Raw genomic sequence first — 25667 nt, forward strand, 5'->3', positions numbered from 1 at the left:
AGCCAGCAGTGCTGCCTCATCGCTCCCCAAAACCAAGGACAGCCGCAGGACTAGCCATACGCCTTCCAGACAAGATACTGACCCTGATGAATCTGATGTGCAGTCAACAGAGGTGCAAGAAGAACCAACCACACCCCCTCAGCCACGCCCTGCTGTACCTTTAAACAGGCGTGTACGCCCTCTATCCCAGACACGCTCCTACCACAGCATCTTCTCCTCTGTAAGGGGCTCAGTCAGGAACACAGTGAACAGAGGGTCGTCCAGAGGAAGAGCTCAAGACAGAGAAGAGGAGGAGGAAGAAGAAGCGAAAATACCCACAACACCACCTCCAGTAGTGGAGACAACAACCATGGAGGTTGTACCAGAGACAAAAGAACCAGACAACAATGTTGCCCCTGAATCTGAGGATGAAGAGGAATATGATGAAGAGCCACTGACTACTGACACCCCCAGCCTCAAAGTTCTGATGCCCTCCCCAACTAAACCTGCAGCTACTCATCCCAAACCACCGCCTAGAAGGCCCATTAAAGTCAGGGTCCATCAAAAACCAGGATCCAAAGCTGCTTCCTCCTCATCATCCACCTCTTCATCTTCATCTGCATCATCTTCCTCATCTTCTGCCACCTCCTCTTCCTCTGATTCCTCCTCATCATCCACCTCTTCATCTTCATCTGCATCATCTTCCTCATCTTCTGCCACCTCCTCTTCTTCTGATTCCACCTCATCATCCTCACCTTCTACAACCTCATTATCCTCCTCTTCACAAAGTCAAGAGTCAGCAGCCAGTAGGAAGGATTATGTAGCGTCCAAACATCCAGAGAGCAAAAACACCTACGATAAGCCCAGCATAACACATGCAAAGCCCTCCACTACAGTTGTAAAAGAGACAGAGGCTACGTCTGTAGGTAGAGGCTCAGCTGCAGGGGGGCGCAACAATGGGTTTCCGTATGGTTCTAGATATGGTTACAGTCGAAGACATCCAGGAGTTTTATTTAGAGGGAATTCAACTCGAATGCTGAACGGTCAAAAACCGTCCATCACCTCACAGGCGAATTTACCGAGCAGAACTCCAAATCAAGCAACATCAAACACACATAGTTCAGCAACATCACAGTCCACCTCACCAGACAGCACTCAAAACCACAGAACATCAGATACTATAAATTCTGCGACATCCAGGTCTCCTTCAGGAAGTGGAACCCACAGCCAGGCAACATCAGATCCATATAACACTGATAAATTGCAGTCCGCATCAGAGTCTAGGTCTCAAGGCTCTACTACTTCACAGAGCTCAGGCACCAATCCATCCACTGCGCAGAGCAGCTCAAACCACCCATCCGTCACAGACACATCACGCTCGTCTCAATCAACTTCACACAGAGGATCTCATGGCTCTACAACTCCACACAACACACAGAGTTCACACACATCACCTGAACGAGACACAACAGTCAAAGAGGGAAATGATGACAGTTATCATAAAAACACAGATGCAGAAGTAACCAAAGTTGAGGACCCTACTTCAAGCTCTAAACCACAACCAACTGAGGAGGAGAGAAGAGTGGAAGAGGGAAGGGAGGAGAGCAGTAATGAAAAACGGACGGTTCCTCGTACTGGAATTAGCCGCTCTTTTGCAGAAAGATTCCCTTGGCTCGCTAGTCGCTACCCAGGCAGGTACGGTTCAGTGACAAGAACGTCAGCTTCCAGGCAGGATGGCAGGACTCCATTGACCAGGTCTTCATCCTCCATCGGGGCTGGCACACCCATCTTGACGGGGACACCCACTAGGGTTTCAGGAGCCACAGGTGCTGCAGGAGTGTCCAGGATTCAGGAGACTAGTGAAGATCTGAGGAATCCTTCCACTCATGACTCACTAAAGGATGGAGTTGCAGCAGGTTCAGTTAAGCCTTCTTTGACCAATCAACAAACAGCATCTAGCGTCCCTAGATTCCCAGCTACCTCATCCTCTTCGTCTTCATCATCTTCCTCTTCGGCAGCCACTTCTTCAAACTCCGATTTACATCATTCCTCAAGTGGACACAGAGACTCAAATGCGCCCATCCATCGAGGAACCACTAATGGCAATAATAATGATCATGAAAAGGATTATCTTGATGAGAGGAGTAGAGAAACCAGTGGAACAAATGATAAACTCACAGACCCCACAGCGGCCCAAAAGAATCCTATAACTTCAGTTTATCCTCAGAGAAACGTCGAGGACAATCAGAGTGTGGATACTTCTTCCAGGACAAGACCTGGATCACCATCTGGAGTCACTCCAACTCATCGTCGTCCTGGTGTAGGGGCGAACGGGAGGGTACGTTCTCCTCTGCTGGCTAACAGGCAGTTTGGTGGATCTAGACTTCCCATCAGACCACAGCCAGCACAGAACTCAAGGCTGGGCTCTTCAACATCTGGTTCATCATCCTCATCAACTGATTCCTCTTCTTCAAATGTGCCCCAGCCAGTTTTGACCTCAGATCGTGATGCTGGCAGTGGAACTACCGTGACAAAGACAGGGGGATTAATTGGGGGCAACTCCCAGTCCACATCATCATCCTCAGCATCTTCATCCTCATCTAGAGACAGGATTTTGGGCCAGGGAGGTAGGACTCGCTATCCCATTGTCAGAGGAAAACCAACCAATGGAGGGCAACTCAAGCCTGTCAACGGAAATGGTAAAGTTAATTGCTAAAGTGCACATAATAAAAGGTTTCTGCCACTGAAAAAGTACTGTATTACGCAAAAGGTGCAAGGATTTGCTTTAGCAAAAAGCTAAATGATACTGTAGATAACATGTCATTATTTAGCGACCAAATGACTCTCTGAACGTATAATCATTAGGTAAAAATGGACGACCCAACCTGACAGCAACAAATGAGAAAGAATCCTCCTCCTCTCATGGAACCAGCAAGGCCGTTGGTCAGAAGTTTATCACTGGACCTGATGGAACCAAATGGGTAACTATATTTTATGACAGGAATGTTACCATAGTTGTGAGCTTACATTTGGAAGAAGATTATTCTTGAGTCTTTGAGCTAAACCCTATACAATGCATATCTTTTAAGGAATACTGATTTTTAAATTTCACATTTTACTTATATAGATTTCCGTACTGATTTAGCTAATCATTTTGTGTCTCTAGGTCATAGACTTGGAGCAGGGAGTTCTTATGAACCAGGAGGGACAAGTTCTCCAGGACTCCCAGGGCAAACCCAAGAGAGTTGTGCTTGGAGCAGATGGACGCACGATTTTTGGTGATATGCTTTACTCAATCTTACATGACATTTCAACATAAAGTATTCAGCTTGAACATGTGTAAATATTCTGCTTTCCCTCTTCCTTGCTCCACTGACCACCAGACCTCATGGGCAGTCCTCTGGTAAACCAAGACGGTATGGCTCTGTTTGGCCACGGCAGAGATAGCCGGCCTGTGGTAAACCCCAAAGACAAGGTTCTCATGGTTGGAGGGAAACCTGTTGTTGGCTTGGACCTTCCTCACCTCAGGACCACCACCACCACCACAACCACCACCACCACCACCCTGGCTCCTACCACCACACCTGAACCCACCACAACTGAATGGTTCATAGAGGAGTCTACCACGGCACTGCCATTCCCAACCTGTCCACCTGGAACCTTCTCCAAAACAGATGAATATGGGTATCCAGTGCTGGACCCAGAGGGAATATTGGACTGTTATCCAGAAGGTGAGTCTTTGAGGGAGTACTTGAAGTTCATCATAACACACTGCAGACAGCATTTAGAAATATTGATCTAAATGCAGATTTTGTGCTAGAGGGATGAAACAAAATACTGCATGGCCTCAACTTGCAATGTTACTTAGTACATAGCTTTTCCACAGAACATCAGTCAAGTTAAGTGAAGCGTTTTAGAGCCAGAATAATGAACATAAATAAGTATGACTTCACTAAATCTCTCAGTTGATTTGTTTGTCATATCCATCTAGGCCAAGGCCACGAGTGTTTCCTGTCTATACCCACAGAGTCCTATAACTCTATAACTGTGTCTGTCATAGCTGTGTGATCTGGTCAGTGTGTGTGTGTATGTGTGTGTAGATGTGTGTGTCTATGTGAGACCGCAGGAGCCACATGTGAGTTTCCACATCTGGGGCCTGGCTGTGGTCAGAGTAATGCTGGTTTAAACACACTTCGGGCTGTCAGTTGCACACTGCCATTAGCGTTATCGCACAGAGACAATAAATGAAACGTATTCACAGACAGGCATGACTGCACAAATCATTGATATTATAGTTGTTACAACATGCATGGTGGGCAACTTTAAAGTAATTAAATGTACTTCAAGGAACTTTTAACTATGAAATAGTCTCAATCTAATACTGATGCCTCTGACCTACATAAGCAAACAAGATCATCAGCAAGAAGATTGGCCATTTCATATATATACAGTCGATTTTCTTTCAGATCCAAAAATTAGCAGCAGCGGATACTGTTAACATTTTATGCTGGCCTTGTTAAAGTTCCCATTTCTAACAGAGTGCTATTTGCTTCAGCATAGTTACGATTTTCCTGTAAAAACAGGCAGCAGCTCATAGTGCCGAATGTACATTATACCCCACCCACCACCCAGACATCAAGTTGCGGCCACTGACTCTTCATGGACTGGCAGCTTCCAGTAAACACAGTCAGACCGAGATGGTACAACACAGCTTTGGAGAAATAGGAGGCCAATTTGACGAAAGGAATATAGTAGTATAGGTGGTTTTGTCGACAAGGGGCTGAGTCAGTAAGGACTGTTACAGAGCTAACGGCAGCTACATTTAGCAGCAGTTAGCACTTACCTTAGCAACAAAGCTACCGGTATCTGTCTACCAGGAAACTGTAACTCGCCTTGTCATTCTCGGATACCCTGGTCCAGAGGTGTTCGTCAAGAAGCTGCTCGTTATCAGTATGTTTGATAGCAGTTACTTTAGCAACAAGTAAAGCTATCTGTTCAGAGTTTCTCAAGGCAGAGCAGCCCGAGGGAATTTTTCCCAATAAAATATGACCCAATTTCACTTAAAACACTGAATAAAGTTCTAAAGTTGTGTATTTCTACAAATTATAAAGTTCAGATTGATGCATAAGCTCATCGCTATGCATCCTGCAAACAGCTGTGTCTAAAAAAGAAAAATACTGCCCAAATCCAAAGTTGTTTTTTTTGTCACTTTCAAAACAAATGCATGCACTAGCCAGATCAAGATATTTATGACCGAGTTGGTGGAGCTATTACTGCTTTTGTCCACAGGTGGCGCCAGAATTAAGTCATAATAAAAGTTCTTTGCAGCTCTTTTAAACTAAACTAATCATTTTAGTTTGTTGATCCTGCAAATATTTATTTTTCTCTGTGAAGCTATTTGAGAATAAACATAGAGATACTGATTCACAACAATTCCTTGTTATAATGAGTAAACTTTCCCAGAACAAACAAAAACTATGACAGTTTTTTCTCGCTGCAGCATCTCTGTACTGGAGCATGTAAACCTCAAACACAATCCAGCAAATCAGAAAGCTGGAAAGGTGTTTGTGGTGAAGTCTAAGACAGTTGGGACAATAGATTTTACGACACTGTTTTCACTCAATCATAACACACATGTTATCTGTTCAGGTAGGTTTGTGTTTATGGATGTGTGGGTGTACACGTCTATGTGTTTATGTGTACGAAGTAATGTGAGATTGATGCTACAGCTTGTTCTACTTCTCTGACAGAGGAATCCTCAGGAATGGAAATGGACCACATGGTTACAGTGACCATGGTGCCTGATGCTTTAGCTCTTGAGAAAGGTATTGGCTGAGTTTGGCTTCAGACCGACCTACCGCCACTGGGCTGGGATGGACTCAACTGCACTATATGCTCTTTGTTTGTTGACTGTGTGCTGCACTGTTTGTTTATTGTCTGTTTATCTGTCAGTGGATCTCTCTGCTAGCTCTTCCTGTTTGCTTTGCCTGTGGTCCTCGCTTTGTTTCTCTACTTGTAGGTTTGTTTGGCTTGGTTTTGGTTCATTGCTGGGTTTTTGGAAATTTTCCATTATGGGCTGTTTTTAATAACTTTTACTCCAAAAACTGAGCCCATAGTGCATGTGAACTGCATTACTAAGCTGAAGAGAATGCCTTGGCTTATGTATTTACTATTCCTAATGTTGTTTTGTAATACAATAGATGAAACCCGGCTTCAGCCAAACACACAGTTGAATCAAAACTGCAGTGTTTGGTTGATGTGAGATTTGAACTATGTAGTTTCACTGCAGGTGTTTGGATCTCTGAAGGAATCTGTTGCATGTGAGCAGTGTTCAACATTTTCTTTCTTCTTTGGGTTTTGCTGGAAAAGACACATTGAGCGTCACAATATTTTCTTAGCATTTCCCTGCCATGGCTCAAAGCTGGTTGCATGTGTGTGGACCATGATGTAATGCCAAGGTCCACTGATGCGGCACAGAAAAAAACAGTGATGAAAACTAATTGGATTTCACCCACCGAATCCCTTCACAGTTGTCCGCCTTGGAGAGTTGTGAAAAAGTCGTTGTCTTCGAGCCCCCCTCACATGGAAAATATGGGTAGCATAACATTACATAAGAATGCAGCTTTGGGTGTTTCGGGGAAAAAAGGGGTTATTTCAAAGTGAGCTCTCACATCTGCCGACAATTAATTAAATCAGTTTGACACTCCTATTACACCGATCACGGTGCCAATTACAAAGGATTAATGAAACACAGCAGCACATTGTTGAGTCAGGATGTAAATAATATAAATCTGATTAAATCAAAAGCTCACTGACACATGTGTTGTCGCCAGATGAGCTTTTTGTCCAGACCACCCTGCCACCCACAACTACCACCACCACGACAGAGATCCCAGCTCCAGCGCCAGAATCCAGACCCAACAACAGAGGCCCTTCATCAGAGTATGACCTCAGTGGGAAGAAGAGATTCACAGGTACTCAAGGAAAGAAATGTGTGTGTGTATCAACAAGTGCATGCTTATGTATATTTACTCTTGCATAAAACCTAACAAAGTAGGTTTCTTTGCCTAAACCTAACAGAATAGTTGTTTGCCTTACCCTAACCAAGTAGGGTAAGGTGTAAACTTAACCAAGCTGCGACCATTTGATAGCATTAATGACAGCCCAAAAGTCATAATACATCAAAATATGTGAACTGTTTGTCAGCATGCTTTATTATGAAAGTGTAAATCGAAAATTGCACATTACACAGTATTGCTAGCTTGACCACAGAGCCCTTCACGTCCAAAACTGACGCTAGAGGGGAAGGTAGAGGATCACATTTTGAAGCTTACGGCCACTGACCGAGGTGCGGTATTTGACGAGTTGGGAGTGAGGACATGTTGCTGGAAAAGTGCAAGCACTTTAAAAAAAATACTTGGCAGGTGATTGGATGAATCATCCATCCATTACGGGCCAACTTTAGCCAGAAGGAGAGCACTACCACCTGCGGAGCCAGATGGTAAATCAAACCCTTGCCATATTCAATCAAGTAGAGTAAAAACATAATTTCCCTCAAGAAAAGCCTTCAGTGCTGTTCTTTGCTCTTCTCATTCGATGAAAAGATACTCTTGAGCTCTGATGTAACTGATGATATAGCAGCGTCTATGCCAACCTGTAGGAGGTGATGTTGTTGTCAAACGAGCAGTTGATTCTCTTGCTGGTCGTTATATTAGTTCCTAACAGAACACTAATTGGTCCGAAACTCTGTGGTTTGGCTACATGCACATAACTTGAAGCCTGGCAAGATCACACGATCTTACAAATCCAGCTGAATTATAAAGTAAACCTTTACCCAATGTATGAAAAAAACAAACTTCTTTCAACATTTGGGCTTCTGCCAAGGAGCTAGATATTATTATCTTCCAGGGTTGAGCTTTGAGTTTGCCGTTTAGCTCTAAGCTCATATTTTAGACTTGATATCACATTCCCATTTTGCATGATGGATTGCTTTTCAAAATGGAACTAAACCTCCTCAGATATAAAAGTTTTATACTTTCAAGGGATGTATGAAAACATTTTTTTTCATCTCTCACAAGAAGCAGGAGATTAAACCTTTTTATAGGTTTCTGTCAGTATATTTTAGAGCACATGCCAGAGAAAGACGCATATTATCTTTATCTGACATGCATGATAAATAGCATTATTGCTGAGAAAGTCGAAGAGCATGACTGATGGTGCACGCCTGGCCTCTGAGTATAACATGTTTTTTGGTGTCCCTGTTCATGAGTTTGTGCTGAGGGTCTCTCAGTGCTGTAAATAATGATAGGCTGATGGGAGTTCTGTTTTGTTTTGTGGAGGGATAATACTGCTGGACCTCCCTCTTTGTTTCTTCAGCAATACCTCATAAGTATACGACCCTCTCAGACTTTACGGCAAGTATTGGCCAAAGAAAAAGGAAAAATCTACAGACACTCATCCTTATCATGATGTAGGTGTCACTGAAGCTACAGTGGTGGTGGATACAAGCTCAAACAGCAACGATCTCAACAGCTAATTTGTGAAATCTACACATGAAAGTACGAATGTATCACTTTGTGGAAAATGCGAGTAGGATTATCTGTAGAAAATGGATTAAAATTGGTTCCATCCAACCATAATTGGATCATAATAATAAAGTTCACCAAGGACACGTTGTTCAGAGTCTCCAGACTTGATCCCAGTAAACTTCGGCCCCCTGCTTTCTTTTTACTGATCCTGTGTGCTTATTTTGGCCTCTCATTCCCTATCACCTCATCTGGTTGCACAAACAGACCACAATACTCTCCTGACGGAAATAAATATAACATCTCCTTCACTCCAACCCTCTAAAAACAACAAGATGTCAGAGGTCCTGTTAATATTGCTTTGTTTAACGACTGTACTTTCTTGTCATGTTTCAGCTGTAAACTATTGGGAAGATACCATAGTTGTATACGTTAACAGCATTTTACTCCACAGAGGAAAACCACTAATAACTTATTGTATACCTTTGAAAGTTCTTACCATTAATATAGTTGGAACAACAGTATAAGGTATAAAAGTTGATGATTGTTGTATTGTGTGCATTTGCTCATGTGTGGTCTTAAATTCTACTATTTAAAAATATATATATTTCAATATATTTCAACCTACAGGGCCTTTAGCCCATTTTCTCCACTGGAAGGGCACCCTAGAGGGCATTTTATCATGTTTTATCTACCATAGGGGCACTTTCGTGGCATTTATTTGAACATAGGGGCAAATCTTTGTCTTTGCAAACCTAGGAATAAACCTTACTATTTCAATAAGTTAGAGAAGCCATAGCCTTGGAATAGCTGAACTTACTTCTCTCAATGAGTCTTAAAGGAATGTGATTTGATGTTGAGCTTTTGTAACGTTTGTGGGACAGATTGTATAAAAACAATGGTCACAATCGATGCCATTGAAGCTGAGATATCCTGACTTTTATTGCTCAGGAAGGGTCAAGTTCCAAAAACACTGGATACTACAATTTCAATAGTGCAGCTCAAGCCAAGATACACAACAAATGACTCATGAGTAAGTTTTTCAGACTTGACATAACTCTTTCCAGAGCCACAGTCAATTGACTTTGACGTATAAAAATTGGTGGAGTGTTTAAAATAAAGGGCAGATTCAGGTCAATCATTATCATCCTTATTCTGGAAGTGAATGAGCCTGTTGCTAGTCCAATGATATGGATAAAACCTTGACTAATGGCCTGCCTTTCACTCGACGACAGATTGAGAGCAACTTGCCACTGTCACTTACATTGATCTTTGTGAGAAACCTTTTAAAAGGGAAGATTTGCGGCTGTGTCTTTATCAGTGCAAGACAGCACTATCAGTATAATCTGCTCCAGAGGCAACAGCGGAACGATAACATGACCTACTCTGGACGCCGTTTATCTTGATAAACAACGAATGTCTCATGATCGCACACCTCTCATAGAGCCATCTGAAAGCTATTACTCTCCATGAGATTGAAAAAAATGGCAGGAGGAGGAAAACAGTGGAAATCATAAAAGTTAAGGGTGCTGACCTCAGCACAGAACGAAGGCTGAGTTGGCTCAATGTGGAGACATCCTCTTTCCTATTTATTAGTTTCAATATATTTTAGGTCCACTTCAGGAGCCTTTGCATGAACTGTCTGACAGAGACTTCCCCTTTGTCTCTTTATCTGTCCATGCCAGGCATGTTTGGATGAATCTAGCCCGAGGCAGACGTGGACAAAAAGTATTAACTAATAATTCTTCGCAGTTGTTTGAATCTGCTTTACAGGAAGATCCAGATGGATGGAGTTTGCCACATTGGACTAGAAAATGAGTACCGGCATGTTTGGACTATTAGGATGCTAATTTATGCCATACTAGACTGATATTAGAGTTGACATTGTGTGAACTGTCCTGATGCTCTTTTGAAGTGACATTTGATCACGTCAGGCACACACGTGCCAGTTTTCGTCAGTGTTTTTGGATTTGGTTGTTTAAAAAAGCAGACGAAGACAGTGTGTTTCTAAAGGGAGGCACGTTTAGTGTTTAGCAAAGCAAAACATCTGGATCTTCTGCACAGATCCTGGACATGTGGATGCAGCCTTACAAGCACCCTGTGTATAGACAGACACATAAATCTGCTCACCTTGACGACGGATCAAGTACTTCGGTGTATGAATGTGTAATACATAAGCCATATGACTGCGTATACACGTACAGAAGGAGCTTGTAACAGCCTTAATCCGCTCAGCCTCACAGGCTGTGTTGATGTGAAGATACTGACACGCGTTAGACTCTTGGCCCGCGCAGAGGGCCAATCATCTGGGGTGGTGGGAGCGAGTCCAGACTCCAGTGGCTCCCTCGAAATCCCAGTCAGACTAGGAATTGTGGGATATCTGAAGTATTCACAGCTGTAGGTCCAGCTGAGCATTTCCAGAGTCACTGAAAAGCAACCAAAAAAGATGGATAGGGGAGAAGAGGAAACAAAGGAAAGACAGGGAACTGTCACCTGAGCGACCAATCTTACTTTGGATTGTATGACCTGGAAAAGTAGCACCTATCTAATTTAGTTTAAAATATATATATATATATATATATATATATATATATATATATATATATATAAATAAAAGAAGATAAATAGTTGAATTCAATTATCAGAAAATGATGTAGTTCTTAACTTCTTTTCCATCACTTCTTCCCGCCATCAGCTCCCTATGTGAACTACATCAGGAAGGACCCAGGTGCTCCGTGCTCCTTGACGGAGGCTCTGGAGTTTCTTCAGGTCGACGTCCTGGAAGACCTGATAAAGAAGGAGACTCTGGAAGCCAATCAGAAACAACCTCCCAAAAACAAGCCTCATAACTTTACCGTGGTCGCTATGGAGGGCTGCCACTCATTCATCATCCTGGACTGGGCCCGCCCACTGAAGGACGACATGGTGTCAGGTAAGAAATATTTGTCCTGAACTAAAATTTGAGCTAAAATTAAAATAACCTTTTTACTATATATCTTTGATGTTTGTTTGGACTTTTGGGCTTATTGGTCAAAAATGTAATCACCGAAAACAAAAAGAAATTTAAGTTTGATTATTATATTTCTTTGCCGTGATAGTACCCCCTTCAAAAGTGGCGCCGCGAGGTGTGTATTTGGATTTATATACAAATATAGCTACATAAACAAGGTGCATCTTTTGAATCTGCGTTGGTAATTGTAAATAGCAGCAATACAATGGTGATGATAATATGTCCACATCCAAAGTTTGACATCTGGGAAGCACTGTCCACCCACTTTGACTGCATGAGCACCAAGCATCACTGTTATAAACACAGAGTCCACCTCTCCTCGTCCCGCTGTAGTCCTGCGCTCTGACGGCCTGGAACACGGTCTGCCCATCGAGTGCAAACATTTTGATCTGAGATGTTGTGGTGGAGACTGGTCCCTGTGGGCACAACAGTCTCTGATTTCACATTGTTTGGCAAGCCTGAGTCCCATTCGTCCATTTCCTTTTCCTGAGACCGGACATTAGCCAGGAGCAGCCTCAAACCATGTTGGATGAGCATGGCTGTTATTCCTCCCTGGGGCAGTCTGGCTGGTCAGGATGGTCAAAACAGGTGGATGGATGGTGACAGACTTAATATCTGTACTGGTATTTGACTGGTATATCTTTGTGACCATATACAAAAAATATTTTGTGATATATGCGTACCTTATATTCCAAAGGCCACACAGGCAGTTATCCACCTGGGGCTGATGTTGTTAGCTGTGATTTCGAACACACTTTTTTTTGGTTGGATGAAATTGACGGGATGAGTTGCTGACAGCCTGGTCACACAACTGGACCCATGAAATAGACATATAGATAGACAGCTTATACTAGCTAGATGCCCCTCTTTGTAGCTACCTAGCTTCCACAAGCATACAATATTGCATTAACATTAGTATATTTACCTTTACACCAGAGAGAGGGCAGCAATAAAGCAAAACTCGGATTTATTGTGTCCACATTTCTTCAGCAGACAATTACTACATACGATTGTGATTTGGTTTCATCAACCTTTCATCTGTTGTGATTTAGGATATGCCTTTAATATGTTACCAGCATCACTTGTGACTCAGATTTTAAGAACTCGCTCCAGAAGTTTATTGTGAATAAATCATGAAAAAACAGACTCAACAGAGTTTCTCAGGGAAAACCAAAGCTCCTATGACCCTAGAAAGTGACACACGGAAAAAAAGGGACAGAGAAGAGACTGAAGATAACAGCCGGCTGTATGAGACGTGGTGGACTATCAGAGGTAGCAGTCTGGCCAGCTAGTGAGGCAGTGTGTTGTCTTTGGCAGTGAAACACAAGCTCCTGGTCACGCTGTGGCCTGGTCCGTACTCTGATGTGTAAAACAGATAGATGGGCTGTACTGTCACTGGTGTTTTCTTCCTCTCTTTCTTTCCATCTGTTTGTGTTTCCTCTCTGCTCACACACTATCTTGACAGTTTCTGTATTACTCTGCCTGGACATTTTTGCACCTAATCACAATCTTATCCGATTTCACATACTTTCTGTGTGATTTTCTTTTATCTTGAGACCAGGTTGCATTCCAGAAATGAATTTATTTTAGTGTTGAGTGATAAATTGGCCTTAAACTCTTCGTTTCTATTCACTTTTTTATGTGAATTCCCTCCATAAACTGAAAATATTGTTTTGCAAAGACATATGCTGTAAATACAGCAGACATCTGATGCACACACATATGCAGGTACAGTTCACACATGCAGATCCAATCACAAGGCGCTGTTTTAGTTATCAGGGAGTGTTTGCACAGCCATGTCTTACGAGTTATGGGTCACGGCTTTCAAAACAAGTGGATGGAAACAGCTGCAGGGCAAGTGGACTCAAGAGATGAAGGACATCAGAACCCAACTTCTGGTTCCATTTACTCTGATTCATTGAGGAACTTCTTTGGGCAAAGCACACACATTATTCACTCAGTATTTTAGGTGTTGCATTTGGCTAAAATGACTTGGGAAATGTTTAATACGTTTATATTTAAAGCTGGAAAAGATAGGGTACAGCGGCAGATGGTAGAGGCAAGAGTCTAAATACTACTCTCTGTCAAACCATCAGCTAATGTAGAAAAAGAAGGAATGAAAAACCAAAAGCCAAAAAGCAAAGTAGCAAGTATTTCCCTCCTCTCCTGTCAGCAGCCAGCTGTCTTGGTGCAGCTCCAGTAAAAACTGAAAGTCAGACTCAAAAAGTCCAACAGAAACAGTTGGTAGTTTGATGTGCGCCGGAGCACGGACTCCATACTTTTAAAATGAGTGATGAAGAGCCACGTGACCTGAGGTTGCCTGCCGGATTCGAAGGATTAGTCTGCGTGACTGAGAAGAATAAGAAAACAGACAGAGATGCAGGCAGGTTGGAGGACAGTCAGCATGAATTATTGAAAAGGCCAGGGCTGCAGTTTTTCCTCAGAGATATATATACATAAGGAAGACCACCTACGCAAAGAAGAATTGAATGTTGATACTTTTTAAGTCCAGCGTTGATAAAGAAAAAAGTTGCACAGGCTTTAGAGGGCCTGGTGGGTGGATTTAGAGTTGTATTTACCTTGGAAATCGGAAGTTGGAGCTTGTCAGCCTCGAGTTGATCCCATTTCAATAGAGAGCCGCGGTCACGGCCCTTCCGGTGGACCGCCATGAGACCTCATTTTGGAAAAAATATGTGTGGTAGTTAATAGAGAAAGATTAAAATCATTTTTTGATCCCGTTTGAATTGTGCCATGAACTACACATATGATGTTTGTTAACTAAAAGATAATTTTTCAAGTTGAGGAAGTTGCAGTTTATCATAAAAAATAATTAAATATAAGACTGGAAATATGTAATTATAAAGACTACACAGCAACCGCACTATGGCCAGATTTACCGTTAATATTTTCTCTACGCCATGTTATTGATGGTGACGCATGTTGGGAGAGACAATGTAGTTCGCTATAACGGTTTCACACAAGACAAAATGTCTTTGTGACAATCAGCGACCTTATTGACTTGACTATCTTCTAAATTGACAAACGTCACGTGTAATTCTTGGCACAATTCAAACGGGATCAAAAACAAATGTCTTCTGAAATAAGGTCCCATGAGGTCCACAGGAAAGGACGTGACTTTGGCTCTCTATACAAGAAGAAGTTGAAAATTCCGACTGGGAAGTCAGGCAGTAACAGTGAATCAGATTTATTATTCTTTTTCGCACCTATAAGCTCTGCCCTTTATTTTGCATTGTTCCCTGCAGGCTACATGGTCCACAGTGCTTCATATGACGATGTCCTCAACAACAGATGGTCCTCCAGAGCCTCCAGTGGGACACACCTGCCTGTGGAGAATCTCAAACCCAACTCTAGGTAACACATGGCCACCTGTTGTGTGTTTATATTATTGTGTCTGCTTGAAGAGAGGTTTAGTGATTTGCAGTATCATCTCACACATAAGAGTCATAGAAATTAAAAACCTGAACTTACAAACAAAGATTTGCTTAGTTGCCAGATCTCTTACCCTGATCTGCCTCGGGTGCAGGTGCTTGGCTGTGGCTCGAGACTGTATATCATTATCCCATCATCACATGATGCACAGGATACACAGCTCATCTGGATGTTTGTGTATGATTTCATGTATGAATGTTCATGTGTCTGTTGGTCTTATCCCATGTTTATGTAGGAGTGTTTTGCCAATTGTGATATCAAACCAAGCTGACACTGATCAAAGCAGCGTGTGAGTTTGGTACTGATACCGTGATGCTTGTATATGAGATCTGAAAACCCCTCAGAGTGAAGCAAATCAGTTAGGCTCAATGGAGGCGGTTTTTAATCCGCACCAAGATGTGACACGCTGTAAAACTGTGTTGAGACGTTGGAAAATTCAGCGGAACGCAAAAGCAGCACGTTATCTGACACTTACACACCGATACAGTCACTTCAGTCTGTTTCAGTTATTAGAGTTTCCACAACTTTGTCTTACTCAACAGTCACGGTTTTCAAAATAAATGCATGGAAACAGCCATTAGCACATGGACCCAAGGGAGGACGGGATTTCTTTCCATTAAACCTATTTCTTGTTCCATCTGTGCATGAAGCAGTTTTCTTGTAAAGTTGTAAGTTTGATTGATGCAGAGAAATTGTAAAGTAGGTCTTGCCTCTTAGCTAATGTACAGTTTCAACAGTTTTACATGAGACTAATGGATCAAAATAGGCGCATGTCTATTTATTTATCATTTACTCAACTTGAGCAAATTATATGGTCTAATAACATCAAACATGTTCGATTTATGCTTTAAAATCAAGATGATTACATCAGTACTTTCTGAGCCGGACCACAACAACCAATGAGAGAGGCATCCCGGAGCAGCTGATGGTGCTGCCAAGCAACAGTAATCATTGTAGCCCTTGAGGCTAACGTTAGCTAGCATACTACTGATAGCATTAAAGTAGCACTTCACCTCCAGTTCTCACTTAACAATAGAAAACCCATGTTGACTGGGGCTGATGTCAATTTTGTGTCCTAGCCTAGCCCTTGAAGCTAACGCTAGCTAGCATACCACTGTTGACAAACACATACAATCTCACTTCCAGTTCTTGCTGAAGAATAGAAAACCTGTGGTGACCCACTCATCCAGACTTGTTTTTCACTGAAACACATAATTACAGAAAGTTGTTGCACCATGCTAATCTCCATTTTGTATTGTAGCCTATAAGGTTAACGTCCGCTAGCATGCCACTGTTGACAGAAACGTAAAATCTCAAGAGGGTAGTTGAATAAATGCAAGACACAAAGGTGAAACTGCTAGCATGACACGTAACAATGAGTCAGTCAAAGTCTTTATGGAAGTGTAAAATGTGAACAGGCCACACACAGTTAAGATGAGCTGCAGTTATATACATATAAGCTGTGTTTTTCTGACATTTCATAGATCTGTTGTACAACTGAGATGAGAGATGTTCTTTCTTCTGTGACCAACCAGATACTGTCAAAACTGTCTTGATGTGGCCGTTCCACATCTGGTACTCCATAAAAATTTATTTATGCATTCTTTTTTAGCAAGTAATCTAACCAAGGACGAAAAACAGTTTCAGATGTGTGAGTGGATCAGGATCGAAAGTATCGCCTGATATAAAAGCACAAATCTGTTTGAGGTATTATGATAGGTGTCTCATTTTAGACCGTAGTAAGCCCAACACCTGCTGCTGAACACAAACAGAAGAGCTGTGTGCATGGGGTAAAGTTTTCCAGGAGTCTACAAAGAGGGTTTCCCTCCCTGGCAACCAGTTTGTATCCACGATAGTGCCTCTTCTGTGGTTACGGTTGATCCTGGGATGGTTTATGGGACACTGTTGGCATTTCCCATGCTGCAGGCTCCTTCTGGTTGCCAGAAATACTGAGCTACTATAGTCCTCAATACACACACATATGTACGTACACGCATGTGAACAAATTTACTTGCATCCACAAGTTTTCCTGCTCTTTAGATAGAAAAAAGAAATGAATTACAAAGGTCTTATCCAGTTGGAGGATTTCTGAAACTTCGAAACTTTGGACTTGCCTGCCATTGTTTAAAGGTCCAGTGTGCAGTATTTGGGAACATCTATTGGCAGAATGGAATATAATATTCACAGTTGTGTTTTCATTAGTGTATAATCACCTGAAACTGAGAATAGTTGCGTGTTTGTTACCGTAAAATGAGCCAATTACATTTACAAAGCCTCATCCACAGAGTCCTCCATGCTTCTACAGTAGCCCAGAATGGACAAACCAAGCACTGGCTCAAGAGTTTTTTATCAATTTTTAGCAGCCACCATGGGGGAGCTCGAGGCGATGGCTGCTGCGTTTCTTGCAATTTGTAACCTCACCGCTAGATGTCACTAAATCATACACACTGGACCTTTAATCGGCAAGCCAAAATGCAAAGTATTTCTTGGTTCTATTCTGTGTGATAATGTGAGAATTTGCTGGCAGAAACCAGGATCTGCAGATCTCCCAGTATTTTTTTCTCTCTCCACATTTGCATTTCATAAAGTAAGATACGACTAGCTTAGCCTGCGGATGCAATTCCAGACACTTATCCTTTGTGCACGAAGACGATAAACTGACTAGTACCAGAACTGTTGGGTTTATTTTCTTTTTATTAGAGATTAGAGATTTATTTGTTTGTTTGGAAAGAGGGTTCACTCTGGACAGATTTGAGAAACCAAACTTTGCAACTCTGTTTATTTCTGAATCTTCAAAGGGCAGTTTATTAGTTTTTTGTTTTTGAACTCTGAAATCTTTATTTTGGTGTGTATCATTTGAATTTGCCCAATCCTAACTAACAAAAATCACCAGGATGAAGTCAAGCTGTTGTTGCAAAATACCCTTAATTCTTTAAAGAAGAACTGGAAAATGCAAATGACAGTTGTCAGGGCATAAATACGATGATATGTTGATGTTTACAAATCCAGATGTGATAGTCTAACAATGGCATAGCCGTCAGTGCTGAAAAAAAAAAAGTTTAAATCAAAACTGTGGATTCGGAGAATCGTGACACCCCTGGTTTATATTGAGCTATGTTGTGAATTTGAGTCCTTGCTTCTTTCCCCTCTTCTTTTCAAACATAATCTTTATGAGTGTCAATAAATGTCTGAATAGTTTTCGGTTAATAATCGACTTGTACGAGGTGAATTTGAGCCTATCATGCAGAGTTATCACATAGATCTTAGTCTGAAGATAAAACAAGATGAGCAATGCTCCAAATTAATTTTCAAACGGCTAAGCTTGGCTTGATGAAGCATCTTGTGGTCTATTCTCTTTTTTTATATATATTCTGGCTCACATTTTCTTTTTTTTCTTCTTTTTTTACCTTCTCCAATTTCTTCCTTCATTACATCATCTCTCTGCAGCTGCCTTGCTCTCTCTCCTCTCTTCTCTCCCTCTCTGTTGATATATATTCTGGTCACTGTTGTCACGTGGCTGTGGTGATTGGTTCCAGGCCTCGTGGCTGTACGTGGTGAAAGTTTTTGGCTGAGAATCGACAGACCGTGAACTTACTGTATGTGACCTTGCAGGCTGGAGGAAAGCACAAACACATCTAGCCATCTACAATGGAAAAGTTTGCAAAGCTCTCAAAGCTGTCACTCACTGCTGTTGTTTTTAATGTGATAGGATTTAATAATTCCTCCAACACCCGGAGACAAGGTGAGCTCACTGCTCCGCTCTGTCAAGAAAGCTTATGAGCTCTCAGTGAGAAATTTCTCTTCTGAGGACTCTCCTGCCATTTATCCACTCTCTCTCTCACCATCTATCCCTGTGCTTTGCTTTTTCCACCTTCCTCCTGTTTTCTGTCTTTCATCCTTATCCTCTCTTTCTATCTGTTAATCTCCACATGTCTAGATGTCTCGTTTTTCCCTCAGCACCCTTCCTCCACTCTCACCCCCCTCCTTCTCCCTTCAACACGAGCCAAATAGCCATTTTATTGTGCTGCGCTCACTTTGGATTCATATCAATAGAAAACAGACTACTCTTAAATCAGCCTGACTGAAGCATGCCCAGTCATCTGCTATGGTCATTGGCATTTTCCTCACCTTCATCAGCTCACAACAACACTGGCAGAATGACACTTTAACTACTTAATCTCTCATTAAATCCTCTCGCTGTGGTTTGTTTTCATTCAGGTACTACTTCAAGGTGCAGGCCAAGAATGTGTTCGGTTTGGGACCGATCAGCGAGACGCTCACCTATGTCACCGAATCAGGTGCGTATCCTGTCAGCGCCTGCAAAGATAAACTCCGAGACGCCCCATTGACTGCTGTTCGAACCCTCGGTCAAGCTTTTCTGCTGTTCTGCAGTATGCAAGCACTTAAAGAAAATGTCCTGGTGATTTTATTGCAATGCAAGATATTCAAATATAAAACCATCCCTGCGGTAGAAGCAGACTACCAGATGTACTCTGTGTTAAGGGCATTATGCGCCTTTCATTCTAAAAATCAGGTGAACACATTATACAGTCTGTGTGCTTTTCCTCCCTGGTGAAATGAGCGCATTCTTTCTTTCTTTCAGACGATCCTCTTCTCATCGAAAGACCGCCTGGTAAGTCCATACAGCGACAACGCCTCTCTAATTCGACAAGCCATGTCCTACCGAAAGAGAGAGAGACATCAATCTGTGAAACAACATGAGAGGATTTCCAGTCCTCAACCATTCCAACCAGTGGCAGTCCTTTGATTGCTACTGTCCTATACTGTGCATAGGATTTAGACGATTGGCAGAGGTACATCACTCTTGCCGCGTTTCCTCCCAAAGTACTCTGCAATTTGAGTCCAAGCAGCTACTTTTCAAGGAGCTTAAAGGTTCCTTCAGCCTGTTGTTGTCTGTGTTTCTGCCACAGCCCGCACTGATGTATGAAAAAGTGACCGTGGATTTTACATGTCATTTTTGTGCATGACTCATGCTCAGTAAGGCCTGGACTTTGTCGTATGCTTTCTTCGTAACTCCATGTCCATGTTTCGTTTGCGGCTGCACATTTAAAAATGCTGCAAGTACACAATCAATCAGAAATGTACTTTGGGAAACTACTGCACTCTGAGCAGGGACTTTTTGGGAGGTAAAACAATGTACCATGAGCTTAATACAGACCCTGGTCCCAGCTGTGGAAATGCACTTGCAACAAATACTTTAATTATTTGTATCTCCTCCTCTTCTCTGTTCCACAGGTGGAGAACCGATCTGGGTTCCCTTTACCTTCAAGTATAACTCAGCCCACAGCAGCTGTAAGGGCAGCCAGTATGTCAAGCGGACGTGGTACAGGAAGTTCGTCGGTGTGGTTCTGTGTAACTCTCTGCGATACAAGATCTTCATGGGAGATGGTCTCAGAGGTAACGCATGACTCTGCCTTATACTACTTTTTTGTATTGAAAATATCCTGATTCTTATACCCACTTCCCCTTTTTACCTCCACAGAGCCGTTTTACAGTATAGGAGACACATTTGGCCAGGGAGAGGACCACTGCCAGTTTGTGGACTCCTACAGGGACGGGAGGACCGGCCCGGCCTACCTCTCAAATAATCTGCCCTCAGCACAAGGTAAACAAGAACACATTGTACACACATTGATCGTTTGTGGCCGTGACATTTAGACCAAGCCTATTATCATTTTTTCCACGTGATCCCGCTCTCTGTGTCCACCAGCTGTGTTGATCTTATCAATGCTGAATACAGATGCAGGAAAACATTTAAAGGAATACTTGTTAAAGGACCCACCAGGGTTTTAGACCAAATGTCACATGTTTTTCATTACTGCAGACCATTTTCTTAATTATAACATAACTCCTTAGCAATTATTGGTTTCAGGTCATATCAGTGCATAATGAGATTACTTGCTTGAGATAATTAAAGCACCAAAGTGAACGTTATTTACTCGTAAACAGCAGCTTTTTTAAGCCAAATGTGGCTGAAACTGGGAGGTGTTGTGAAAACCTCCTCTTGTTGGTGTGTTCGACAACCAAGACGTCAACTATTTAACAGCAGCCTTTTTCAACGCAATAAAATTTTAACTTCTAGCATTTGCTAACTATTTGCCTCCTGAGTTTAATTTCCAAGAAACAAACCTTGTGAATGCATTTCTTTGAGTTTGGCTTGTATTTAAAGGTTAAAGATGACCGAACTATACATTTCTATACTTGACTATACTTGACTGTTTTCCATGTTTGTGGCACTGTTTTGTGACAGTGTCGTACCCATTGGTTCCCACTGAAGATATACATCTTCCATAGGGAAATGTGTCATAAATATGCACAGTACGGTCAAAATACTCGTTTTGTATTTGTTTCAAATGTAGTAGTTTTTATTACAATGAATAGAAGCTTGGCAGATTGAGTGAAGAGCTGAGAAATGTTCATGATTTCAGGGTGTCTTAGTGTTTGGTATGTGTTTAATGACAGCATGCACTCAAGCTGGCATGGAAAAACCTGTTGACTCATGTTATTCCAGCATCATCTGACAGTGTTTCAGAGATTTATGTACATCTGTTGCCATTAAATGTCATTCGGTCAATTATGTCACTTTGAATGCAACGTTGACAAAATGTCATTAATTGTTTTAAGGCAAGTTTGACCACAGGGAATAACTGTAGCTAGCTGCCGGTAGCTCGGTTAGATGTGTTACCATTTCATTTTTTGAAAGAAATCAGTAATTTTATACCAGTGCTCTCGTGAGTATTTACAGCAGCAGGATGGTATTTATTCAAAATAAATTATGGTGCACAATACACATGTTCATCGTGGCTCATTGAAGTGTTTTTAATGGTTTTTGGAGGAGAAGTCTGCAGAGGAATAAACAGTGTTAGCAGAATGAAGTCATTATGTTGTCTTGGGATTTACTGAAGAAGAAAGTTATGCAGAACATCACGAACCTCATCATTTAAGCTGTAAGAGGCTCTTGAAAACAAACTGTCATTCAGTCAAGAAGAGAAATAACTAAATGGTTGCGAACACGTGCTAAATGATGATTATATCCAGACTTGCTCAAGTGTCCTGATTAATTTCAGTAAATTGCTATTGACTGCTTTTGTTTGTTCTTTTTCAGGATTTTATCGCGCGTACAGACAGGAGCCAGTTACATTTGGGGTTATTGGCCGACGTACACCCCATCCATTCGTCGGCTGGTATGAATGCGGGGTACCAATCCCCGGGAAGTGGTAACAAAGGAGGAGAAGGAGACATTGTTACCGAGGGCAACCCTTCTGCATCCTGCTGCAGGCTCTTACCGTCACTGGTCCTGCCCTTAAAAACAGACTTTTGCCTGCCACAATGAAAAAAAGACACCACTACGAATTTATTACAGCTTCACAGAAAGAGAATATAGTACTTTAAAACAACTCAATGTATATCATTACCATGCACTTTTTATATAAAGCAGTCTGTATATGAGGGGATAAAAGAAGCATGTGTGCGCTAGCTTAGTTTAACTAAAAGTGTCCTTACCAACTATCCCAGAGACAGGTCCTCACCCAGTGTTATTTATCTCATCAGTAATGCACACACCTGGTCAAGCCTTCGACATTGGACCAAAGCACAAGCTGCAAAGCAAACTGTAAGAATGGACACTTGAGGTGTTGTATAGGTCTGTTAATTTTCAGTTGTGAGATTTGTATTTCATAATGTAACGGCTTCCGACAGCTACTTTTTGTTTGTTTATTTGTGTGTTTAAACCATCATACTGTTCATTTTTTGGTATTCCCCAGAATTCATTAAAAGTTACTGTGTAAGTTTTGTATGTAATACGGACAAAGAATAAAAGACCAAATATTTGCTCAGGAACTGTGGGAGATTGAATAAAGGTGCTATGGAAACCACAGCAATCCAAAAACATGAATCATATCATATTCTTCTCCCGCTGCCACATTCTTCTCTAGCAAAAGCCTCCACACGTGATCCAGATCTACTTCATCAACCTAATGGAAGATTTGAGTAACCAGGCACGTTTGGTTGAGCCAGTTGGATCAGCAACTGTTAAAAACAGATGAAAAAGTCAAAAACAACATATTGTGGATAGAAGCAGGTGAGGGGAGAGAGTGAGAAAGCAGGTCATGAGTAAATGTGGGCAAAGCCATCAGCCATGTGTAGATTATTAACACACTGCCCCAAAAACATTCAAGTTGGAGTTGTAAAGCACATTTTTATACATTCATTTGATTTGTGGGAAGTTACTGTGTAAATTTACTCAAGTGCTGTTTTTTAGAATAGAAATTCATCTTTTTTTTATTTATTTCAATAAATAATGAGTATTTAAAGTAACCATCAGTGAGGTACTTGTATTTTAATCTTATGCAACTTTATACTTATACTTAAATATTGTACTTTCTACTCCATTACCTTCTCAAATTTTACAATAAATTCCAAACTAATTATATAATATGCAAATCATAATGAATGAATATATGAATGACTTTATTTCGAACCAAAAAATAAAACAACATAATAAAAAACTAACAAAGCAAAAGTAACGGTGTCCAAAAAGGAGTAGGTAGAAGTAAAACGTATATATCCCTACCCCTTTCTCACTTTTCTTCCGTTAACTCATACACTATTTCTCAAAATGTATTTACAACTAATATACAAACAACTATCCCCAGTTTACCTGCCACCCAATTAAAAACATAAATAACAATCCCAGTTTATTTTCAATCCAAATATCCCCCCGGTGTTACAAAATGAATAGGAACACCCCTAACATAACCTTTCCTCTTCCATATACCTGCCAAAAATATCTTTTTTGTGTAGTCATTTAAATTGATTTATATTTCTGCTTTATTTCAACTCATCACCCATTCCACGAGTCCACCCCATTCACTGAAATACACAGACTCTTCTCAGTTAATGTGTGACTCACATGGGGCATCTTTCTGCAGAATGCTGTACTCTTGCTGTAAAAGTAACAATACCTCACTTAAAAAAGTACTCTATTACAAGTACAAGTCCTGCACTGAGAATGATACTTACTGCAGGCAAAAGTATTAATTTATATATAAACTGTGTTTTTTAACTTTATTTGTACAGCATTGTTATAATAGTTATAAAGGGCTGCACAGTAGCAATAAAAACAGAATCCTATAAAATGACGATAAAGAAAAGCATTGAAGGTGAAATATGGAAAGCAAATATCACAAATCATATCACCAGAGTCACCACCAATTGCTGCTAACTGTTGCTGCCGTTAGCTCAGTTAGCCGTGCAGCTTGCAGTCCATAGCTTGGTGCATAAGGGGAGTGTTGGCGCTTAAACCGCTAGCATGGGTGCTTTGGATCGGTATGGGTGGGGCTAGCTGGTATACAGTAGCATAAAATGGAGTAAAGTACAAGTACCTAAAATCTGTTCTTAAAACAGTGCTTCAGTAAATCCACCGTACTCGTTTTGGTAATAATACCTCTGTAATTAAGCAGGACTTTGAATGCAGGGCTTTTACTCTCAGCACTCATCGAAACACGACTCACACCTGCTGTGTTACATTTGGAAAGGCATAATGCACACATTTGTAAAACCAATTATCATTTACGTCATTTGAAACTGAGCATTAATCCGATTAGACTTGTAAGAATATTCTTCTAATGTTTCTAAATTGAGATAAAAAATCTGTCACAGTCAGAAGACTTTTATTTTGCATGCCTTAATCCACTTATGAAGCTCAGATTTCACTGTGCTGTTTGAACTCAAGTTATAGTCCATCTGGGTAATATGACTGATTGAAAAAAAGGAAAACTTGCGATCATAAGTGGGTCAGTGCTTCAATAAACCAGGTGGAAAATATTTCACAAATGAGGCTTTATGGAATGGAGAAGTTTATTTTGTATTTTTTGCCAATTAATCATTACTGCTGTTGTGAGATCTTAGGATTAATTTTCACCCATGAGATGGATTACTTTTCCCCGGGATCCTAACAGCAGAACCAGTGCTGCCCTTGTGTGAAAGTGATTACAGCTGTCAGTTTTGACTCGGTGAATGAAATTGATGATATCCAGTAGCGGCCAGGCTACTCGTTTTCAACACATACTGCAAAACTCTGACACGCAGCAGAACGTATCACTCTTATTAATCCTCATCAGTCCTCCAGGAATGGAACAAAATCTTTATACACAGGAGCCGAGAGACTTTATCATTGTGCTGTACATTTATCACTGCAACACCTAATTATACGCTGATATTCAAGCCAAGAAGGACATCAAATTTTTACTCGTTAGTGCAATAAATTAAGAGGTAGAAGTAAGGAATTTATACAAACAACTTGTAATCCATTGTTAACATTCCTGGAAATCTGTGTAAAATTATCCTTAAATGCCTGTCCCAGTCCAGCAAAGTAACTTCAAAGCTGCTGTAGGAGTTTGAACACACTGATATCATTTATATATTTTCCTATTACCTGGAAAAAAACATTTGGTCCACATCATTTAGTCTTATATGGTCCAAGTTCAAATTTAATAACAATATCACTGAAAATGAACACGTAAGACTTTTTCTTCTGAGGAAAAAAAAAAGCCGTTTTATGACCTCAAAATACCCCTGGTTGAGAGTAACGGGGGCAAAAACTCATTGTAGTTCTTTATTTCCTCATTTACACTAACTTTGTGAATATACAACAGTCAAAACCAAGTGCTTCGATGAAAAAA

At 41.2% G+C, this 25667-nt stretch overlaps 1 protein-coding gene across 3 annotated transcripts in view; it reads left to right on the top strand.

Moving 5' to 3' along the window:
* Positions 1-22879, top strand: part of fndc1 (fibronectin type III domain containing 1) — a gene marked incomplete at its 5' end in the record, with an annotated part of 40090 nt that extends 17211 nt beyond the window's left edge. For 2 of the 3 annotated variants that reach the window (XM_084377868.1, XM_084377867.1), the window contains 13 exons: positions 3-2678; positions 2845-2960; positions 3146-3257; positions 3363-3710; positions 5730-5804; positions 6813-6953; positions 11200-11436; positions 14778-14886; positions 19183-19262; positions 19568-19597; positions 20221-20382; positions 20468-20590; positions 22091-22879. In XM_084377868.1, the coding sequence (XP_084233994.1) occupies positions 3-2678; positions 2845-2960; positions 3146-3257; positions 3363-3710; positions 5730-5804; positions 6813-6953; positions 11200-11436; positions 14778-14886; positions 19183-19262; positions 19568-19597; positions 20221-20382; positions 20468-20590; positions 22091-22206 (4325 nt within the window). In that variant the 3' untranslated portion in view covers positions 22207-22879. The remainder of the gene's footprint in view (positions 1-2; positions 2679-2844; positions 2961-3145; positions 3258-3362; positions 3711-5729; positions 5805-6812; positions 6954-11199; positions 11437-14777; positions 14887-19182; positions 19263-19567; positions 19598-20220; positions 20383-20467; positions 20591-22090) is intronic. The other variant, XM_084377869.1, reaches the window with a different exon arrangement.
* Positions 22880-25667: the final 2788 nt, after the last annotated feature.

This window comes from Pagrus pagrus (assembly GCF_965226575.1).
Source record: "Pagrus pagrus genome assembly, chromosome: 16".
In the NCBI taxonomy this organism is placed as follows: domain Eukaryota; kingdom Metazoa; phylum Chordata; class Actinopteri; order Spariformes; family Sparidae; genus Pagrus; species Pagrus pagrus.